Here is a 21,289-nt window from a genome sequence, read left to right as displayed (position 1 = left end):
TCAATATTGTAAATATATTCATGTCAGATAATTCAAAGAATTATTTTCTATTAAAATTATAAAAAAATAAATATTAAAAAAGGGTGGCAACTACACTCAAAAATATTTTCAAGTCAAGTTTTTGTTTCTTCTTTCATTTGGCACTCATATTGTATTAATTAGTTTATTAAAAATTTGTTTATATTTATAAGAATAAGATGGCAACCCTACAAAAATTTTATATTTTGTAAGAATTCTTAAATATCATTAATTTAATACTAACGTTGTATTGTAGGAAGTCTTTAAACGTATATTTTTGTTGAATTATTTTAATAAAGTTGGCAACCCTACTCAAAAATATTTTTATGTGTACCGTTTTTAAAAACTCTTCAGTTTGACACCCATATTGTAATATTTAATTTAACTTATCAATTATTTCGAATTAAAATTAAAAAAGTGGCAACACTGCTAAAAATTAATTCCTCTTTTTACCAGACTTAAACTGTTATTTTAATAATTTGCTGAAGAAAAAAAAATATATTTTCACTATGAAATAATCAAATTCTTGTTTTGCAATAATAATCTGCTTCTTTCTTCAAATTCAATAAATGTCTATAGAGATAAATACATATTTTCAATCCCTCCCTAGTTTTTTTTTTGCCAAGCACGCGCTAAGAAAATATGAAATAAACAAAAATAACTATCAATTTATTATTAACAAAGGTCATTAAGAACCTTTTAAGGTCGCGGCCACGGCTGTAATCAGCTAGAAGTAATGAGAATGAAAATTATTTAAACCTGGCCAAGCCTAAATGTATATACATATATGTACAAACATATCTATATGAAATCGCCCATTCTGCTGTATATTTCTAAGTCATTTAAATTTCGAAAACGAAATTAATTTTCTTCTCTCTTAATAATTTCTCGTTACAGTTTAATTGTTGGCGCTCCTAAATTCGATACCTCCTCATACCAACAGGGTGTGGTAGAGGCGGGTGCCGTCTTCAAGTGTGGCATGAGTGACGGTGATTGCAATTTGGTGAAATTTGACTCCTCAGGTAAGTGACTGACCGTTGGCAAGTAGTAAGAAATTAATTTTAAAACAATAAGTGGTGACAGAAAAAAAAACTACAAAAGAGGGGTAAAAAAAAAAAAAAAAAAAAACAAGAATAAAATAAAAAAAAGAAGGAACTACCGACTTGAAAAGTGTAGAATTTCGAAAATGAAAATTATTTAAAAAAATATTAAATTAATTAAAGTGCTGTGCTTATATAGCATGCAATTAAACATTTCCATTTTGTAAAGTGCAAGTTTAGGTAATAACGGAATAAACTTTATTTAATAAAAGAGAATTTAAAGTGTTTTGGGCCACTTGGAGGAACTCTACTCAAGCGAAAATAAACACATAATAAATCGTATGCATATAAATAATAAATATAACCATAAAGGATATTGAAAACTGAAAAGAAAAATAATTTGTAATTTTTATATATTTTCTTAATAAATTTATCATTCGCATAAAACTGGAAACGGTACTAAATCTTAATTTTAGGTTATGTAAAAAAAATTCAATAATCTAATACAGTGAAAATGTTTGTCTTAACCGTTTTTTTATTGTTCAAGAGTTCGATAGGGATTACTGAATAATAAATTTGGATTATTTATCATAAAAAACTCAAACTAATATTTGGGATTTTAAAAAAATGTGATGTTTTCTGATTCATTGAAAATAAATCCCAATTGTTTTGATATACTAATTCTCTATTAAATTCTGAATTATGCCTTGCGCCAAAATGTAGGCAATGCTTTTCGATTTTAGTTTCAATTTCAGAGAAATTACTCCAAAATATATGAATTGAGGATCCTAACCTCTTGAATTCGTTCTCTGTTGAACTGAACCAAATTGGGTGAACTGGTGGTGACATACAGTTCAAATAAGGCTGCAGCTAATATACAATAATTATTATTTTTTTTTTTATTTTGGACTTATGCATACATACATAGAATAAAGTTTTCTTAGGTTTTGTCGTCTTGAAGATAAAGTTCCGCTTGTTCCGCTTTCGAAGATATACATACATATCGAATTTAAAATTGTAAGAAAAGTTGGGTGAGATCTGATCAGAGACATTCTTATCGATCAGAACAGTATATGTATTGTAAGGTAAGGCGCCCTTCCCGACTTAGCACACAAAATCATTTAAGACATTATAAAATATATAGAATTTTGGGAACATTTAAAATACTAAATCTAGAATGATTCTTATGAAATTATGAAAGACCTCTTTCATATGTACATAGAAAAATAGTTAAATTCTTGTTTGAGAGATGTTTTTGAAAAAAAAAAACTGTTTATTGAAAGAAAACAGCATCCAAACTGTTTAGGTAGGTAGGGGCTCTTTCTGGCAATGGAGTTCGCGGAGATAGTTCGAGGTTTGCAGTTTGTTGGCATACCAGTAGGATATGGATCATCGACAAAATGAAGTCGAATATTAAAAAAAAATATTTAAAAATAATTTTTGAAAAATGTCTTTTTAGTTTAATAAACCTCTTTAGTTAAGCTATATTTAATATAAAACAGATTTATGCTGCGGATTTGAATTGTTCTTTTCTTTTTATAACTTTGCTCTCTAAAGAAAATCTTTCTAAACTTGCTCTTAATTTATTTAACCCAATTATATTCAAATGGTGCTATGAATATTTGATCAATTCATCTACAAATGTGTAATTAAATTTTATGCTAGAGTGGCATATAATCTAACTAATGGACACACTAAGCGCAATTCTTCTAAGCACATTTGAGGGGAGTGTTGTCTTTATAATTTTTATGCCACCTCAAATTTTATTTTTTCCTCTTCACTATTTTTGTTAAAGCATATAATTAGCTGGCTGCAACCACAAAGTGACCTGGTTGCATGCCACACACGCAACAGCATAGCACAAACCATGGAATTTGGTATAAAAGCATTTGCTTTGCTATGCTATAATTTAAGAGAAAAAATAAAAAAAACATAATAAATATCTGCTTACAAACTCTACGTGAATCATTAGCTGGGCGGCTAAGAATAAAATCTTATAATTTATATTTTCACGCCACCTTACGTGATGGCGCGGCGGCAAAGACATCATCATCAGCAGCCACAGCATCAACTGTTGTTGTTTTTGTTGGTAGTGGGAACGCATTATGTCAAACTGGCGACGCCATTGGTATGAGCGTGTGTGTGTTAGCATTGATATATGAATGCTTTTGATTTTTTTTTTGCTTTTTGGACTTTGGTAATAAATGCACCGCTATAAAGTAATTGTAACAGTTGGGCAACAAAATGGGGATCATAAAAAACGCGCAACTCAAACAAATCTTAAAGGTAGGAACTGAAATTGAAAGCTTTCATCTTCATTTGACACGCTCGCATTTGGGGCCATGACCGTTGCACTGGCAATAAAGCGCGTCGCAGGGCGATAGGCAAACATACACATGCATACATTTATCCCATACCATCTGCTGTGGTGGCAAGAGATTTATGTTATTTCCACAACAATAAAAAAATAATCAGAGAGCCGTCAAGTGAGATACCATAACAGCCCACACGGTATTAGAGCGCACTGGTGCCGCGTGCCGTGTGCAGCCGACGAGCCCACACGACCACACGTTGCCCACACAAACAAGCTGCTTACTTATCGACTTACACATTTCTCTCCGTTATCGAAAGGTAAAATGCCAATAAAAACATATCTCGACAATCTCAACGCATATCGACACATTTCACACATTTCATGGCTGCTGGCGGCTGGCGGCTGATGGCTGGTGGCCGGCGCGACCCTCATTGCCTGGGCGTTGTTGCGACTGGTTGAGGCCGCGTTGCGCGTCAACAGCTTCCACTGCACTCCATTTGTAGCGGTCAGTTTGCAGCGCATATAACTGTATATCTGCCTAGGCGAGTGTGTGTGTGTGTGTGAGTGCATATAAATTATTCACTTGCAAATAACTTGCAAATCATAAATAAATTCACTGCGGCGTAGTCGGTAAAATGGCCGCGGCGCGCGCTCACGCTCGCTGATTTGTTGCACATTACCATTAATGGGTTGGTGGCGGTAGCACAGCACTAACAGCCGCCGACAGGCTGCGCCGCAATAACAAATGGCTGCAAATGTTTGCTACTTCACGTTGGTCTGGCTGGAGTAGCTACTTATAGCGCGCGCGCTATTCCCCCTTTCCACTGCATGCGCTACACCCCTATTTACTGCAAACACTGCCACCGCCCGCCTTCTTTCAGCACCAATAACCGCAGCGCTACCGCCAATTTGTGGCTGCGCCATAGCGCGCTTGCTGCCGTCAAAATCGCACAGCGGATGCGCAAATAAAATTATACGCTTTGCGGCAATTGTTGGCTGTGCTGTGCCGCCTGTGCGCCAACAACCAGCGAAGCGGGTGCCGCCACATGAACGCAATGTAAAAGCGCAAAAACAACAAATACAAAAACTGTTAAAAATAAAAGTTGCACTGCAGCGCTTAAGTTACTAGCCGCGAGTTGAGTGGAGTGGAGTGGTGTGGAGCGTGTGCGCGCATTTGCATAGTTTTCGCATAAAGTGCGTGGAGAATTTATGCAGAACATCTTGTCGATACACGTCCAAGGCACGTCGCTGTTGCTTGCCATATTTTATTATGCGCTATTGAGGATGCGCGCTGCGCGGCGCAGTGCGGACACAATGCCAACGGAAGAGGCAAAATAGAATTTAATTTCAACACTTTGTAGTCATGCAGACGGATGGACGGACGAACACACAGCAGACAGACACGCAAATATACAGACGGAAGCTTCGGCTGCAGTGGAACGTGCGCGTTTTGGGAGTTGTCTAGATGCGCTGCAGCAAATCACGGCATTGCAATGTCGGAGGAAGCGACAGTTATTGGGCGCGTGCATGTATGTGTGTTATACAGTGTACTGCTTTCGGAATCATAGAAAGTTAATACAAAAAACGAAAAAATAATTTCTAAAATATGTAAGTCGATTATTTGTGGGCGAAAGCACGACTTTTATGCCGTCTAATGGCACATTATTCACTGAATCCGCTAAACCAACTGTCACTTATTAGTGTCGTGCGCTTAAGATTTAGTGAGACTTAAAATATTTTTTTTTCGAAAATAAATTTCATAGACTTCCCACAAATTTATCGATTAAGAAAGCTTATGTGATTGAATTTCGAAGTTAGTTAAAAAGGAGTGTATTTTATACAGTGATAACTTTTTTTTTTCAAATAAATATTCTCTTAAGGATTTTCACTTCATAAATTCTACATTATTTTCAAAACTTGGTTTTTATTTATTTTATACCAATAATTTACAGAAAGTATTTATTATTTTCAATTTAGTAATTATTTTCTAAAATATCAGAGCTTTATAGAGTTGCCATTCCTATACCAAATCACTACTTGTCTATCTATCGAAAAATAAAATAAAAATGCTCCGAAACAATCTGATCTATAGCTAACGCTTTAGAAAACCTTTAACATTAAACCGAGATATCGAATAATAATAAAATCTGAAAATGATTTTGATCAAAGGTAATAAAAATTAAGAGCACAGAGCGATATTTTAAACTTTCCCCTTAGAATATGTATAGGTCTTTCATATATGTATGTATAATCGCCACTGATACTTAGAATAAGTTTTTACAAACCCTAAAAAATAAAAAATATGAACTCATAAAGCTTAACGTAATTTTATAGGGTTTTTGAGAAAATATAAAGAATTAACTTTGAATTTTCAGAAATAATCTTCTCATTGAACGTCTTATTTCATGATAGCATTTTATCTTTTTTAGCATAAATAGCATAAATTTTTGGGTTTGAAATTTTAAAAAGAATTTCAAAAGTTATAAGCTTATAAGAAAGATATAATCTTATAAGAAGTCCCACTCGAGTATTAATATAATTTTTGTAAACTTAAAACTTCTTGAGAAAATCTAGAGAATTAAGTTAGAGTTTTCAAAAAGAGATCATATTGTAGATAGTATCCTATAGTGTTCTCTCGTTCTTGACAAAATCATGAAAATTAAGTTTGTGTTTTCAGAAAAATATCATATTATAGGTAGTGACTTATTGTGTTTCGTGGTTCCTGAGAAATTCTTGCGAATACAGTTTGAGATTTGAAAGTTTGTCGAAAAAATTATCTTAAAGTTGAGTATAATGCTATCACCTTGTTGAGGAAGTGTTGAGAAATGAGTTCAGATCATACATGTTTTAACAATCTAATTTCTCAGATAACAACTAAAGCTTTAATTGTCTATTTTATCATTCTCAAGGTCAAGGTTGTAATTCTTAACCGAAAATGTATCAAATGTTAATACACAAGAAAGAAAGAAGCAGGTTTTAGATCTGTGGAATTTTCAAATGAAGCTTTTTCGAAGCATAGAACTATAAAATTCACTTGTTCTCACTAAGGCTAAGATAATCGTGGAAATGAAAAGAAACAATTAGCAACTCTCAGTTTCTTCTACTGAGTATATATACTATATTTTTTAAAACGGAGTGGAGGTCTTCCTCATCCGCGGCTTCCACAGGCATCGAACACAAAGTTGGAGTGTTTTCGTCCATTTGAACGACATGACGTTGCGGGCTTCTACTGAGTATTCTACAATAATAATTGAGATTGATTAAAAAAACTCCCTATTTTTCGCCGTAGCTGAGTGTTTTCGTCCGCCTTTAATTATGGGGAAACCCTCAAATATTGTTCTTTTCTTTCTAATAAGAGAGCTTTATTAACTTCATCTTTCATTCACTTTGCGATTGGTTTTATGTTTATATGTATGTATAAGTTCTGTGTTATAAATGATAATCTTTATACTAAACATTAAAGAGTCTATTTACCAGTTTGGATATCTCTAATCTCCCATTTCGAGACCTTGAAAATATACCCTTATATAATATAAGGCTTGTTTTTTCTCAGAAATTTCATGCATAGCTGCTCCAAAATAAATGAAATGTTTACTATTCCAAATAGCGGAAACGCACCACCGTGCAGCGTGTGCATGCAAATGTAGACGCATTCGTTTGCGAATCTCTCGCATATTTACAATGTACGTTCCCATCGTTAATCGCCAGCGAATGGCGTGCAGTGCATTCATCTGCGGATTGCAAAGTTTTATGCACGAACAAACGCCAAAGCGGTTGTTACTATTACGCTGGCTTTCTTCCATTATTGGCTATTTTTATTTGTGGCGCGGTTTTTTTATTTTCCTTTTTTGTTATTGTTGTTGTTCGAAGTTTGCGGTTCATTACTATAACTTTGTGCCGCAATCAGCGTATAATCGGCGCGAGGCAGCAAGTCAATTCGCCAAAGTACAACTAAAAGCGCCATAAAAATGCAAATTCATGTTTATTACACGCAGCGGCGGCACTCAGCGCACAAGCAACACACGTTCATTTTCAGCAGCTTCCACATCCAGACAGCCCGCCAGCTAGCAGGAGCATGGTCTGCAAGTGCAGTGCATTGCGTGCCGCGCGGCAAGCGGAGTGTGGAGTGTAGAGCGCGCGGTTGAGGCGGAGGCACTGTTAGTTAGCTTCTCGACAGATGTTCACAACTGGCGCGCTGGATGCCATCAACAGTACATATAGATACATATATATATGGAGTATATATATTTCACCAGTAGTTGACTGCTGAGCTGACGAAGTGTTAATGAAATTCTTGAGTGCGCATCAGCTTTGGTGTGGCGATCCGACCAGCGCGGCGCGGCCCATCCGCCCCGTTTACTTGCGGCTTTTGACTTAAGTAGCCGTTGCTGTTGTTGTTGCATTGGCACTTAATGTTGTGCGCTAATTCACTTTCAGTTGCATCTGCATTAACGACGGCACGGTGTATATGTAGTGCTTGTGGCTTGTTATTGTTGTTGTTGCACTTAAGTGCTTAATATGCAATATGCGGTAGAGCAATGTCCGCGCGCGCTGTGTGTGTGGATATATAGCGAGAATTAATGCATAAAAACAAACATGCGAACATAAATATTTACCGTAACTTATAAATATTATGCAAATGTGCAAAAACAACAACAATATTTGCCACATTGCAAATGCGCACACACACAGAGACGCGTATCAAGATCGCGCGACACAACGCCAAGGTTGGGCGTTGCAGCGCTTGATGAATGGGCGAGCGCCCGCGTTAACGTCATTTGGTCGGGCGTCGCATTGCCGCCGCCGCCGCCGACAAGCGGTCATTGGCGGACAGGCTAGGTATTGAAGTGCTGTCGGCACCCAAATATATATGGATGGGCTGTGATATAGTGCTACTTGCGATGCGCTTGAGCGCTAGGTGTGCGCACCATGTTGACAGCAACAGCGGTGACGCAAACTACGTGCAACGCATCGCAAATCGCATGCGTCAATTGGCGGATTGTCAATTGCGCGCGGCAAAAAAAAAAAAAAAAAAAATGCAAAGCGTGGCGACGCGCTGCCCGGCAGGCAGTGATGACAATGACTGTTTTATTTTACAGCAAAAAATCAAAATTATTTTTATAAAAAAATTTTGCAGTGTCAGTGTCGTATCGGAAAGGAAATGCGCAAGCGCATGCGCAGTGTAATATGCCTTAAGTGTTGAAAAATGTTCAAAAACATCAAATGAAGCGTTTATCACTTTATTACAGCCATATTTCTTTCTTTCTTCTTTTTTTTGTGATTTTGTCTTCCGCTGATTTCATTGCTCATAATGACTGTTCATAAATTTTTCTCTTCCTTCCTGTCTACACACACACACACTTACATACTCTTAATAATTGTTTACAAATTTTATAGAAGGATTAAGTAAATGCTTCATACGCTTGAAAGGTAATGTTGCTAGTGATAATTTGTGTGGCTTTGTTGTGAAATTGTGTAGTTATTTATATGCACCACTGCACAAGAAATGCATTTGCACCGATTTATTGGCAAATTGTATAATCGTATGCACCATATTTTATTTGTAAATGTATCAGAGTTGTGAGATATTATCATAAATATCTTATTTATAGTTTTTTTTTATTTATAAACACCTATTTTTAAATTCTTCGTTATACTTATGACTTGGAATATCAAGATTAAGTGCTTCCAAGAGAAAACCGCTTAAGTCGACTTAAGATTGTACACTCAATTATTATGAAAAATATGAAAGTAGTACTATTTTCATTATAATTCCTAGAGCTTACTATTTCAGTTATTTAAAACTACTCTTATTGCAATATTTATTCAGAATTAATGCATCAAAATCATCCATCGTAGCTCTCATGAGATTTTGAGTTCAATGGAGTTAAGCGGTTTTCTCTTTTGAACTTAAATTTTCTATGAATAAGAAAACTTGAACTTCCCAAACTCGAAAAAAAACTTCGAATTAGAGAGACGTCGAGTTACGGAAGGTAATTTGTATGAAATTTTACTTCTATTGCCAATTAAAGAGTTCGAGTTATGGAGAACTCCAAATTATAAAAGTTCGAGTTAGGAAAGTTTAATTGTAATTGTATATACCAGCTGATTTATTGTAAACAAGTCAGCAATTATCTCATAATAGAAAAATTAGTACAAAAAGTAATAGAAATATTGTATGTTGCTTAATGGATGCTATAGCTTCAGTGACTACAGATTGAGCAATACTTCCTAAGAGGACAAATGAATTATATATTATATCAATACCAATAATTTCAAACAAAAGCTAAAGATATCAAACATTTTTTCCACCACCTAAATTTGGACAAAACCAAACTTGCCCAATATACACCGATAGATAGTAGAGCCATCGAGAGTTTTGCTGTCCTATAGATGGTGATGTGTTTGTTTGTATTATAAGAAAAATCGAGCTCTGTAATAAGGTCTCTAAGATGGAATCTTGATAACCCCGCTGAATTTCAATATTTCAAAAGTGAATACTACATAAATAATCGATAAATCGATATCGTATCGATTCTTTAAATATTCGATCAAGTTTTGGACCACAAAGACAGGAAATTCTAGGAAAATAAATTTGAATTCTATATTCAAGTACCAGGTACTGTTTGAAATGAGTAAAGAAACTTCGATATCATCGTAACAAGTATGAATTCGTAAAATACGGATTAAGGATATGTGGCATTCTTGAATTGCTTACCTTAAATCGAGAACACTACTAAGGTGATTTGTTGACTATTAGAAACCAGCTTTGAGAATATCGATATATATGGAAAATTAGAAATCGGAAATTATAATTTGGTTATCGATTTTTTCGATAAAAATCTTGAATTCTGAATAGAAATGCAATAGTGAAATGCCGACATTAAAAATACGAGAATAATTAACTGACAAAACACCGTTGAAAATATCAATATATCGAAATAATTTTAATTTGGAAATTATTATTTTAGTTATCGATTTTTTTCGATTAAATTCAAGTCTTGAATAAAAATTAAAATAATTGTTTTTTTATAAAACTAAACATTTTACTATTCGCCCTCACTACTATTTAATAATACTAAAGTGTTTTGCTTATATAAAATATAAATACTTCCAGTCTCAATTAAATGTATCGATAAATTTTAATCAGCCATCAATGAGATTGAAATTGTTTATATTTACGCCCCATTTAGGCTTCCACTGATTAGATAACGTATACATTTGATCGTAATTTTAAATATTTTTTATACTTATTTTGTGTTTTTCTAAAGAGTTTTTAGACATGTGGCCTTCAAGTAGATATACAACATATATGTTTTAATATTATGGCCAAGAGTTATCTTTAATACAAAGATAAGGGCTTATGTTTTAAAAATAATTTTTGAGAATCTGTATCGAATCCAGTTGAGAACACAGTTTTCGAGCATTTTTTACAACAATTGAACTAAAGTGGTTTCAGAGTAAGTCTGTTCGTTATGAACTGGTAAACCGAATGGGTATATATCAAGCAACAACTGTTAAAAAATTAACCCCGAAAAGTGTATTGCCGCATTGAAAACCACATGTCTAAAAAACACCATCTATATGAATGTGTTTATAAGGAAAAGATGGTTCCTGATAATTATATTTTTCAATTAAGAAACGGATTTGTTGTTTTTAACGATTACAAAATATAATCACTACAACATTTTGCAAAAATCAAAGCCACTGCTCTTTAGCACTAGCTCTAATTTAAAGGGCGAAAGACAGAAGTATGCACCGCAGCTTTCAGAAATTGAAGCTTACGATATGTATATATAAAATTTCAAGCTTTAAATATTTATCAGATATACGAACTTAATTTCCCAAAAAGATATGTAAGTTGTCTTTGATTCTTCCAACTTTTAAGAGTGGCGAAACGAACAAACAACTGGTATAAATCTCATAAATTGTTATAAATAAATAAAGAGAAATTTGTAAGTGCTTTTGCCACTTTAATGAGTTATCCACTTACTCTCTTTGCGAATCGAAGACGGCTATACATACAGCCTACATATTAAACACCGCTTTAAAAAATCGCATATTATTTACTCTCTCACAATGTCAATTACAACAATTTCAAGTTTAGTTGCGCTTATGCTTTCAATGTACAACCGATGTGTAATTAAGAAAACCATGTCAATATCTTATCACTAACGCTACATTTGCATATCTTGCAGGAAATCATCGCAACACTTACGGCGACGTTATCGAACGTAAATCCTATCAGTGGCTTGGCGCCACAGTCTCCACGAGTCGTGACAACGATCTGATTGTGGTAAGTAAAGGAAAACGAAAGTAATCAACTAAATAGATATCTATATATATATGTATTAGATAGCGGTAATAATAAGAGCAGGGCAAAAGTGAATTATTTGTGAAATTAAAATGCAAAGCGTGAAAGTAACGTTAAATGTGTTCAAATTGTGGGTAATTTAGTGTGCAAGCGGCGTCAGTGCACGATTTACTTTTGATTTGGAATATTTTTATTTTTTATTTTTTTTTTATTTTTTTTTTTTTTTGATTTTTTGATTTTTTGATTTTATATTTTTTTATTTTTTTATATATTTTTTGTTTATTGTGATTCGCATGCGACGCTGCTCGAAAACCTTGTACGCAAGCGAAATTTTTGGGTTTACGACATTGGACAAATAAAGACGCAGATTTAACAACGTCGCAATGTTTACTTTAGTTTACCTGCAAAGAGCACTTTCATTTTCAATACAACAACAACTACAATAATGCGGTTAAAACGCGGGAGCATTGCTTAACACGAGCAGCAAGCAGCGTAAGCGTTTTTGGGGCAGACACAAAAGCGCTGACAGCTTACGCTGCGTATGTATATATACCTAGGCGAAGATTAGTCATACCGATGTACTTTTAAATGCCATAAACGAGCTAAGCCGAAGTCATACATATATGTACTAACATATTTATGTATGTATGCCTTCAACCGCAGTCTACCGACCCAACCAAAAACAAAAACAAAAAACTGCTGAACTAGTTTCGACAAATTGTGGTCGCTATGTGACATGTGTGCTAATGCAGTTATTTACCGTTCCGAGCCGAACATACATATCGGCACACACACACACATTTATACAAAGAAATATAAACGTCTTGCGACTGGCCATTATCATCGCTGTCAATAAGCCCCGAAAACGCTGTTATGTCGGCATTGGTGACAGCTTGAGCGAAATCTATTGAACTGGAACGACGAAAATCACGTCGTGTACGAAGTTGGCCAACGTCGGTGCACACAAGTGGGCGATGCAAAAGCCAATCAACCTGTAGCAAGTGGGTGGGCGGAAAAATAAAAATACATACATACATACATACAATGTATATGTATATGAAAATATTCATATTAGTCGGTGTGTTGTAAAAAGCAAGCGTGAGTAGACCGCGGAAGCCACTTAGCGTGGGCGGGCGACACGTTATGTGTGTTTGTGAGTGTGTTTGTTGCTGTTGCTTTTGCATTTACATATCTATAAATTGCTTTTCATGTTTGTTTACATGTTGTATTAGTGAACTTCGCGGGTGGGCGTGTGTTGGTATAAATAAATGTGAGTTTCCGAATATTCAGCACAAATCAGTAGAACAAGCAAATGTGGGCAAATAAGCAGAATTTAGGCGTAAAACATTTGTGTTATTATGAGACTGTTAAAAATTTAACAAGTAATTTATATAGTGTGAAAGCTATACAAGTAAATTAGATAACAGGATAAATGTAAATAAAAAATAAAATAAAATAAAATAAAATAATATAAAAAAATAAAAGAAAATAAAAAAAATAAAAAAAAAATAAAAAAAAAATAAAAAAAAAAATAAAAAAATAAAATAAAATAAAATAATATAAAATAAAATAAATTAAATAAAAAAATAAAATAAAATTAAATTAAATTAAATAAAAAAAAAAATAAAATAAAAAAAATGAAATTAATTAAAGTAAAATAAAAAAAAAACAAAACAAAATAAATAAAATAAAATAAAATGAAATAAAATAAAATAAAATAAAATAAAATAAAGTAAATATATTGAAAATAAATTAATTAATATTTAAAAAATAAATTAAAATAAAATAAAATAAAATAAAATAAAATAAAATAAAATAAAATAAAATAAAATAAAAAATATATTGAAAATAAATTAATTAATATTTAAAAAATATACATAATTAAAAACTTAAATAATTTGTACTGTAAAATTTTTTTATTGAAATTTTAATTTTAGAGAATTGTGGAACGTATATAAGAAAAACTTATGTAAATATTAAAAAAAAAAATAATAAAAAATTAATAATGGAAGTAATAGATAAAATAAATAAAAAATAATAATTAATAATATTAAATTATAAAGAATAAATAATAAAAAAAAAAAATAATAAATAAAATTAAAACAAGCTTTAATATTAATTAGTTTTAATTAATAAAATATTAAACAAAATTTAAATGTATATAAAATTAATCAAATAAAAAATAATAATTAAAAGTAAATATAATAATGATGACAGTATTAATCAAATATAATTAAATAGTAATATTAAAATATACAGATTAAAATAATATGGAAAAGTAAAAAAAAACAAATCATTTAAAGCAACAATTAAATGAAAAATAAATCAAATATGTTTGTATATAACTGTATACAGTAACTTGCTAGAAAATGGTTTTTAACTGATCTTTTCTCTATTTTCCTTAAAAGTAATACCAATCACTATTATAATAACATATAGAAAATAGAACATAAAATTCAATACCATGAACATAAGTTTCAAGTTTGTTCCAGTTACCATAGCGTTAAGAATGATTTTTAGATTTTTTGAACCGATTATTTAGTTGAACATTTCGCAGATCGTTTATGCTTAGTAAAATCAGATTGATCACTATCTAATCACTATAGGCAGTAAATTAGTGTCAAATTTTCATATTAATCTTAAAATATGACCAGGCTTTTGGTACGCATATTCTTAGATCAGGTCAATAATACTTTAGATACGTCAATTAGTCCCAAATATTATTTGAGATCATATCCTTGTTAATTAAAAAAAATTAGTACAAAATAATGGTAATTCTAGCTTTATCTGCACCCCTCTCTATCTTCATCTCTCCACTCCTCTCTATATTTTTATTTAATTTTATGTCCATCAATTTCTCTCACTTTATTTTCTTTTCTTTCTCTCGACCTGCCTCTATATCTATGTATCTTCCTATTTATCTTTACCTCTATCTCTACCGTTATCTCTTTCTTTCGACTTTATAAATTCGTGTATTTATTTTCTTAAACTAAATCTCCAACTTCTACATACCACCTTGCATTCCATTACTTATCAGTCATCTGATCCGAAAAAGTTCTTCGAAACCTCAAACTACAGAAAAGTCCCCTGTATTTCAACTGTCACAACAAGTCTTTGATTGCCCAATCAACGCTCACCTACCACAATTGCAACAACCTTGCCTCGTTGCAACTACTCAGTGTGTACAGATATTCGATTTCAATATACTCAATGAGAACCGCATTGCGTTCGCAGTACAAATTCTACAGTACAGTTTTCCACATGCCACACATTTGATAATATTTTTATAGGTTTCTGCTCTTTTGTTGTTGTTGTTGTTGGGCTTTTTTGTTTGGCTTTGCCCGTAATCTTAATGCCCACCTCAGCCACTGTCGGAAAAGCCACAAATTAAGGTGCACAATTGACGTTTAGTAGATGCCTCGTGTCAGATTAAGGTGTGCCAACTGCCGCATTGATTTCTTGATTTCTCAACTCAACTCAACAACACACACACACACTCTAACGCAATCAACTCGATGCAGAGTTTGGCGCGCTTAAACGCTTTTTAATTGTACAGTCATCAATGAGGGAGTTGTTTATGTGCGAGACCGAAAATTTATTGGCGCCTTGTAGTGAGTTGACCTGCTTCGACCAACGCTGGTGGTGTGTATGTGTGTGTTTTTTTCTATTGAATATTCTAGCTTTATGTTTGCTCTATGTAATCACCAATTAACTTTGATTTTAGTGGCATTATTTTTATCCAACTTGATCGCCTCCACACTACAACGGTATGATGAGAACTTGCAACGCGTGTTTATGCTTCCGCCGCACGCTATGTGGCCAGGTGAGGAAGCACCTTGCTGTGTCAACCGATGATGACCTACCGCGTTACACAGACTTTTTTATGACCACCAAAGCTTAACCATTGATGGTGATGGCTTTAAATGGTCAAAGGTGTGTTTCGAGATGCGTGGCCTTCAAAATTTTATTGACAGCGCGAAATCGATTCAATTTCAGTTAAGGTTTATGGGTTGGCAGGCACTACGTACATACATTGCTATATGTTATTTAAGTAAGGATGGCAGTTAGAAACTTCGCACACACACATACACTCACACCTCATAAAAGGTCTTTCGATGTTTGCTCATTTAGTCATTTGATGGCTCTAGGTCAGTTCATTTGTGTTGCAACATTTTTGCAGCAGGGTCACCAGTGCAATTTTATAGCCTGAAAGTCAATGTGGATGCCTTATTTGGGTCAGGCGCAACATATTCTACTTTTATACACTCGTGTATTGGTGTTTATGGTAGAGGATTTATTGAGTAGTTTGGAGGTGTATCGTAAATTCCGCACTTATTGAGCAATTAAATGTTAATTAGGAAATTTTGATGTCCTAATTTTAAAGCTATTGAACCAAATGTCTTTAAAAACAAAGAAGTATAGCATGACTTTAACTGTTACAATTCAAATATTTTGAGCTTTAAGCGAGTAATTTACACATATGCTTCAATATGTTAGCACTGTTGTCATGTAAACGATTGACAGAAGAATACTTGCTAGCTTATAGCCTTTGCGCACAGATGTTAATTAAATAATGAAGTGGCCTTTGTTCGATTAAAGCGCTGATTTAGATCGATTTATAATACAAAATGAAAATTTAAATTTTCTACATTAATTTTTAATCGAATACAAATGGAGTTGGAGAGAAATGGAATACAACTTTAGGTATTGTTGTTCACGCTGTAAATTTGACTGTGCGTATTGATAAAATAGCAATCAGCTAATGAAACTTATGAACAGCAAAACAAATATGAATATCAGCTGATCATTAATCGAGTAGCCGGCAGTGCGAAGGGCAAAAACTGGTTTCTCAATTATAATTTTAATGTATTAATATAATTTGGCTGTGCGAAAGGCCATAAACAAGAGTGTAGAGAAGAAATATGCGCTCTATTTAGAAACTTAAATTATTAAAAATAGTGTTTAGCCTAAAGGTATGCAATGATAATTATTTTTTCATTAATTTCTCAAAAATTAAACAAATTTTGAAATATTTATAGTTTTCAAATTAATATTCAATAACAATGTTTAACTTTTTAGAACCATTGGAGAATCAGACTAAGTTTAATAACTTTATAAATATTAAGAATTTTGTGAAAATTCAGGACAATTACAATTAGATTTTGAGTCCCTTTTCTCTAACTCTATAGCATATGAAATCTTTTAATTGAAATGAATTTTATTGAATTTAAAACATACCTGGTCACATTTTTTGAAAGAAAATTCATTTTGAGATCAATCGTTTGTCATTAAGAGTTTATTAAGTGCTATAATGAGATCTCTTGAAAAATCTTTCAAATAAAAAAACATCATCTCAAACTCAACAATGAAATATTCATTAATATATGGTGGATCGATGCTAATTCAGGTCTTAAAATTAGATTTAGAGTCCGTTTTCTATAGCTGAATATCCTTTTCTATTTTTTCTATTTTTTTATTAAAATTTAGTTCCAAATTCTTCAGAACATAGCTGGAGACATTTTTTTGAAAACAGATTTTGATATACAAGTGTTGGATGCTTTTCCCTTAAACAATATTTTCATTTAACATTGATATAGACATTAACATATGGGTTTATAGGATATCAGGTTTATAGGATATTGAGTATATTTCAGTGTTGGAAAAATGAGATCTCTTACATAATCTTCTAAATCAACTTTCTTTTAGTTTCTTTTAAGTTTTCGGACCATAATTAGGCATGTTTCTCGAAATAATTCACTTCTAGAACCCTACTTTCTTATTTAGTATCAGAAATTTCATATAAATCTAGCACTGGAACCGTCTTCTATATATAACTATCATATATGGTAAACTTTTACTGAATCTAAAAGAGATCTGTCTGTTTTACAAATAATAACTATAAATCTTCTTCTTCTGAAAAGGATGTAAACATTTTAATATTTTACCCTATAGCATCCTTTCAAAAACCAGCACTTTAAACACTTAAAAGCCTCACCCACTACAGCACTACAGAGTATTAAGACATATGTATCTTATAACTAAATATAAGAAATCGCGTGCAACTTCAACAACTCAAAAGGGCGCATTATACGCTCTATCTATTTTTAATACGCTCCATATTGTCCATTGTTCCATTGAATAGTCAAAAAATCACGATTTGCGCTGTTGACGTTTCGTAGTATTTAAATGCTTTGTGCAAAGGAGGAAAATATAAATAAAAAGAAGAAGAAGAGGCACAACAAAAGCCGAGTGAAGTAAACTAAATAAATAAATAATTCAAAATGAAATCAAAATGATCTCACTATAGCAACAACAACAATGCAATCGCTGACATCGCCAACGAATTATGCTGATTTTTTATTGCGATTGTCTCCACTGTTATTATTATTATTGCTGATATTATTTTATTGTTTTATTTGCCGTCGCAGTATTTTGCTTTATCCCCGCCATGCATACATACGTACATATTTAATCCATTGGTCAAATCGGTACAATATATCTTCCACTCGACTTGCCATGCCATGCCATGCCTTTTCTGGTGGGGACGCTGCAGTTGATGGCCGCGCATGCGCACATTTAAAAGGTACATATTATACTCGTGCTCGTGTTCTTTTACGGCTCCGCGGCTGTCGTCCACATTGTTATGGACTCGTAAGTCTTCATCTTCATCTTTAGCGCTGAGCGTTTGTCTTTTTTTTTTGCAGGCTGACAATAGCTTTAGCTGCCAAGCGACATATCTACATTACTCGCAGTACAACATTTGTATGTATGTGTGTGCACAATTATGCCCTACTGCCTTAACCTTTTCATGCCACAAATGGTCAATATGACTTAAGCTTCTTGCTTGTAAAAAAGTTGTCGAAAGCACTGAAAAGGTTTTTAGCAAAGCGCAAATAGCTTTAGCTATCTTTTGTGCTCTTCGAAACGTTTTTATTTTTATTGTACTTATTTTTTTTCATATGCATTTTTGATGGTAAGTCGCACGAGTGTGTGGTGTCTGGCAAACAACTTATTCTCATAGTTTGGTGATCTGCCATATAAAAAGCGCATACATGCATATATACTGTTGTTTGAGGGTCAAGAGCACAGTGTTTTTATTTGCAAACAGCATGCGGAAATAGTTGTTTTATATTGTAGTGCAGAAGTAATTCATTGAGACTTTTTATGTAATAATTATTGCATACTTTTAGGCCCAATCACGAGCTCAAAGTTAATTCAAGCTCTAATTCTAAAAGACTTGTCAATTGTTTAGCTAAATAAAATCGCCTCTTAAACTATTCAATTAACAATTCTTGTATTAATTCACTTATTAATGAAGCAATCAGCTAATTGACTAAATTAGGGAAATGTATACGAAGCCCTAATTAAAAAGGAACTATGTTAGGCCTACTAAATATAAACAAACTCGGTTTTACATGTATACACACAAAATTTAATAATCATTACCATTGCTCAAAACTATTTGAGAATACTTATCTGCAAACAAAATCAAAAAATCAATCAAATTGGTTATGAGGAGCAAACTCGACTACTCAATTTACATAATTGCATTAACTAGCTGACCTATTTGAACTGGTTTAGAATTATTAAAGAAGAGACAATAATATTCTTTAAAGAACCGATTAAAAATTATGCTTTTTCTAACAGTGTTTTTGTGAAACAGATCTAAATAATTTATAGTGATCTTTGACATTTCAATTGATTTAGTGCGAGATAATTGTCCAATAAAAAGTTTATAGCCATTTCACATAGGAGCTAATTGATCAATTAACCGGCCTCTACTCGATTAAAACGCTGATTTACATCGATTTACCATACATAATATAAATCTACATAAATTTTTATTTGAATTTTAATCGACTTGAAAATGAAATGCAACTCTGCGACAAAGACCGTATTTTTAATTTTTAATTATAAATACGTTCTTTGTCTGCGATTGGCTGTGTTTTTGATTAAAACAAAACTACGGTAGATGTCGCTGTTAAAAATAGCAATCAGCTGATGTAAATTACCAATTTCTTATGAAAAGCAAAAACAAAAATGTATACCAGCTGATCGGTTATTGAGTAGCCGGCAGTATGAAGGGCAAATACTAGTTTCTCAATCAAAATTTTAATTGATCAATTAATTTGACTGTGTGTAAAGGCTATTAGCGGCTAATTATCTCCATCTATAGTTTTGATAGGGAATTTGCAGTTTCTTACGGCTTTGGTTAAGTATTTCTTATTAATTATGGTCTTACTGTTGTCTTTTCAAAATGATTTTCATTTCGATTTCAGTCATGAGTTTTCGAAATAATATTCGACACGTCAGTTTTTACCGTTCTGTAGCTTTCATTTCCTTTCCTATTATTTAAGGTTTGAATTATTACTTTCAAATATTTTATTTCGGAAGATGAGAAATTAAACATTTTTTGGAATGGTCTCAAAACTAGTCATGGGTAAAATTGACTACAGTTATGTTGAGAAAGTATATTGAAATGTAAACAAATGACGCACTCACCTGAACACTTTGAAGATACTTATCTGAAATAAAGAGAAATACATATATAATAATTTAAGGGATAAAATTGTGATTGTTTATTAAAGAGCATTTCAAATAAATATAAATATTTTTACTTATATATAATATTTTACGGTGGAAAGTTAGATCGAATTGAAATAAATTTGTTATAATTGAGAGAAATTTGTTGAAATTGAGTGGAAAAGAAAAATAGAGAGATGAATATTGGTATGAAAAGAGTGAGTTACATACATAGAAATAGAAATTGAGCGAGAAAGAGAAGAGAGATTAGGTAAATAGTAACATCAACAACATAATGAGTTAAGAAGTAAATAAGTTTGGTAAGTTATTATTGAAATGATGGCATAAATTTTATAAAAAAATACCATTTCTAGGATGTTAAAATGTTTTAGAGAAATGTTTAAAAAATATAGAACAATTATATAAATAAATTAAATTAAATGCTGCTCCAAAATCATTCATAGATTATTCTTCACTTTTTGTCTGCACAATCTCCTCCACCACCTCACCGTGTACTGCCCATCAACGCTTTTGTTCACCGATCAAAGTCTTTCCAACGGATTGTTCTATTTCAGTTATTGTTGTTATTATTATTTTTGGATTTTTTTATATTTTTTTCGCAAATAAAATTTTTTTCTGTTTGCGCTTTAATGCATTCAACGTGTGCGCGCAACACGACGACGGCAATGTACACCAACACTTTAGCGTCTAACAAACAACAGGAGCAGCGAATAGGAAAAAAAGTAGAGGACAGAGGACTTACAAAGCATAGCACAGCATGCCATATAGTCGAACATATGTGTAAGCACATAAGCATAGAAGGCAAAGTGAAGCGCGCTTTGCCAAATATTTTCAGACATGAAGTGCTTAAAATTCAGCAACAAACAACAACAAAGCCGGCGGTGAAATGCAGCGGATAGACAGACAGCACACAACCACCGCGTCAACCGCCAAGGTAACAGGCAAGAGACAAGCGCACCAAAAGCCACACAAAGTGAGCTGTGGATAAACAATAAAAAAACGTCGAGGCCGCGCGTCCAAAAAGCGACTCCATGCGAATATGCGCGCAGCAGCAGTTGG

At 32.8% G+C, this 21,289-nt stretch overlaps 1 protein-coding gene across 7 annotated transcripts in view; it reads left to right on the top strand.

Moving 5' to 3' along the window:
• Positions 1-21,289, top strand: part of LOC105218149 (integrin alpha-PS2) — an 80,535-nt gene that overhangs the window by 37,776 nt on the left and 21,470 nt on the right. For all 7 annotated transcript variants that reach the window (XM_011193552.3, XM_011193550.3, XM_011193555.3 and 4 more), the window contains exons 3-4: positions 916-1,040; positions 11,571-11,668. In XM_011193552.3, the coding sequence (XP_011191854.2) occupies positions 916-1,040; positions 11,571-11,668 (223 nt within the window). The remainder of the gene's footprint in view (positions 1-915; positions 1,041-11,570; positions 11,669-21,289) is intronic.

The sequence above is a fragment of the Zeugodacus cucurbitae genome, chromosome 5 (genome assembly GCF_028554725.1).
Source record: "Zeugodacus cucurbitae isolate PBARC_wt_2022May chromosome 5, idZeuCucr1.2, whole genome shotgun sequence".
In the NCBI taxonomy this organism is placed as follows: domain Eukaryota; kingdom Metazoa; phylum Arthropoda; class Insecta; order Diptera; family Tephritidae; genus Zeugodacus; species Zeugodacus cucurbitae.
This window is presented reverse-complemented; position numbering and strand designations above follow the sequence as displayed.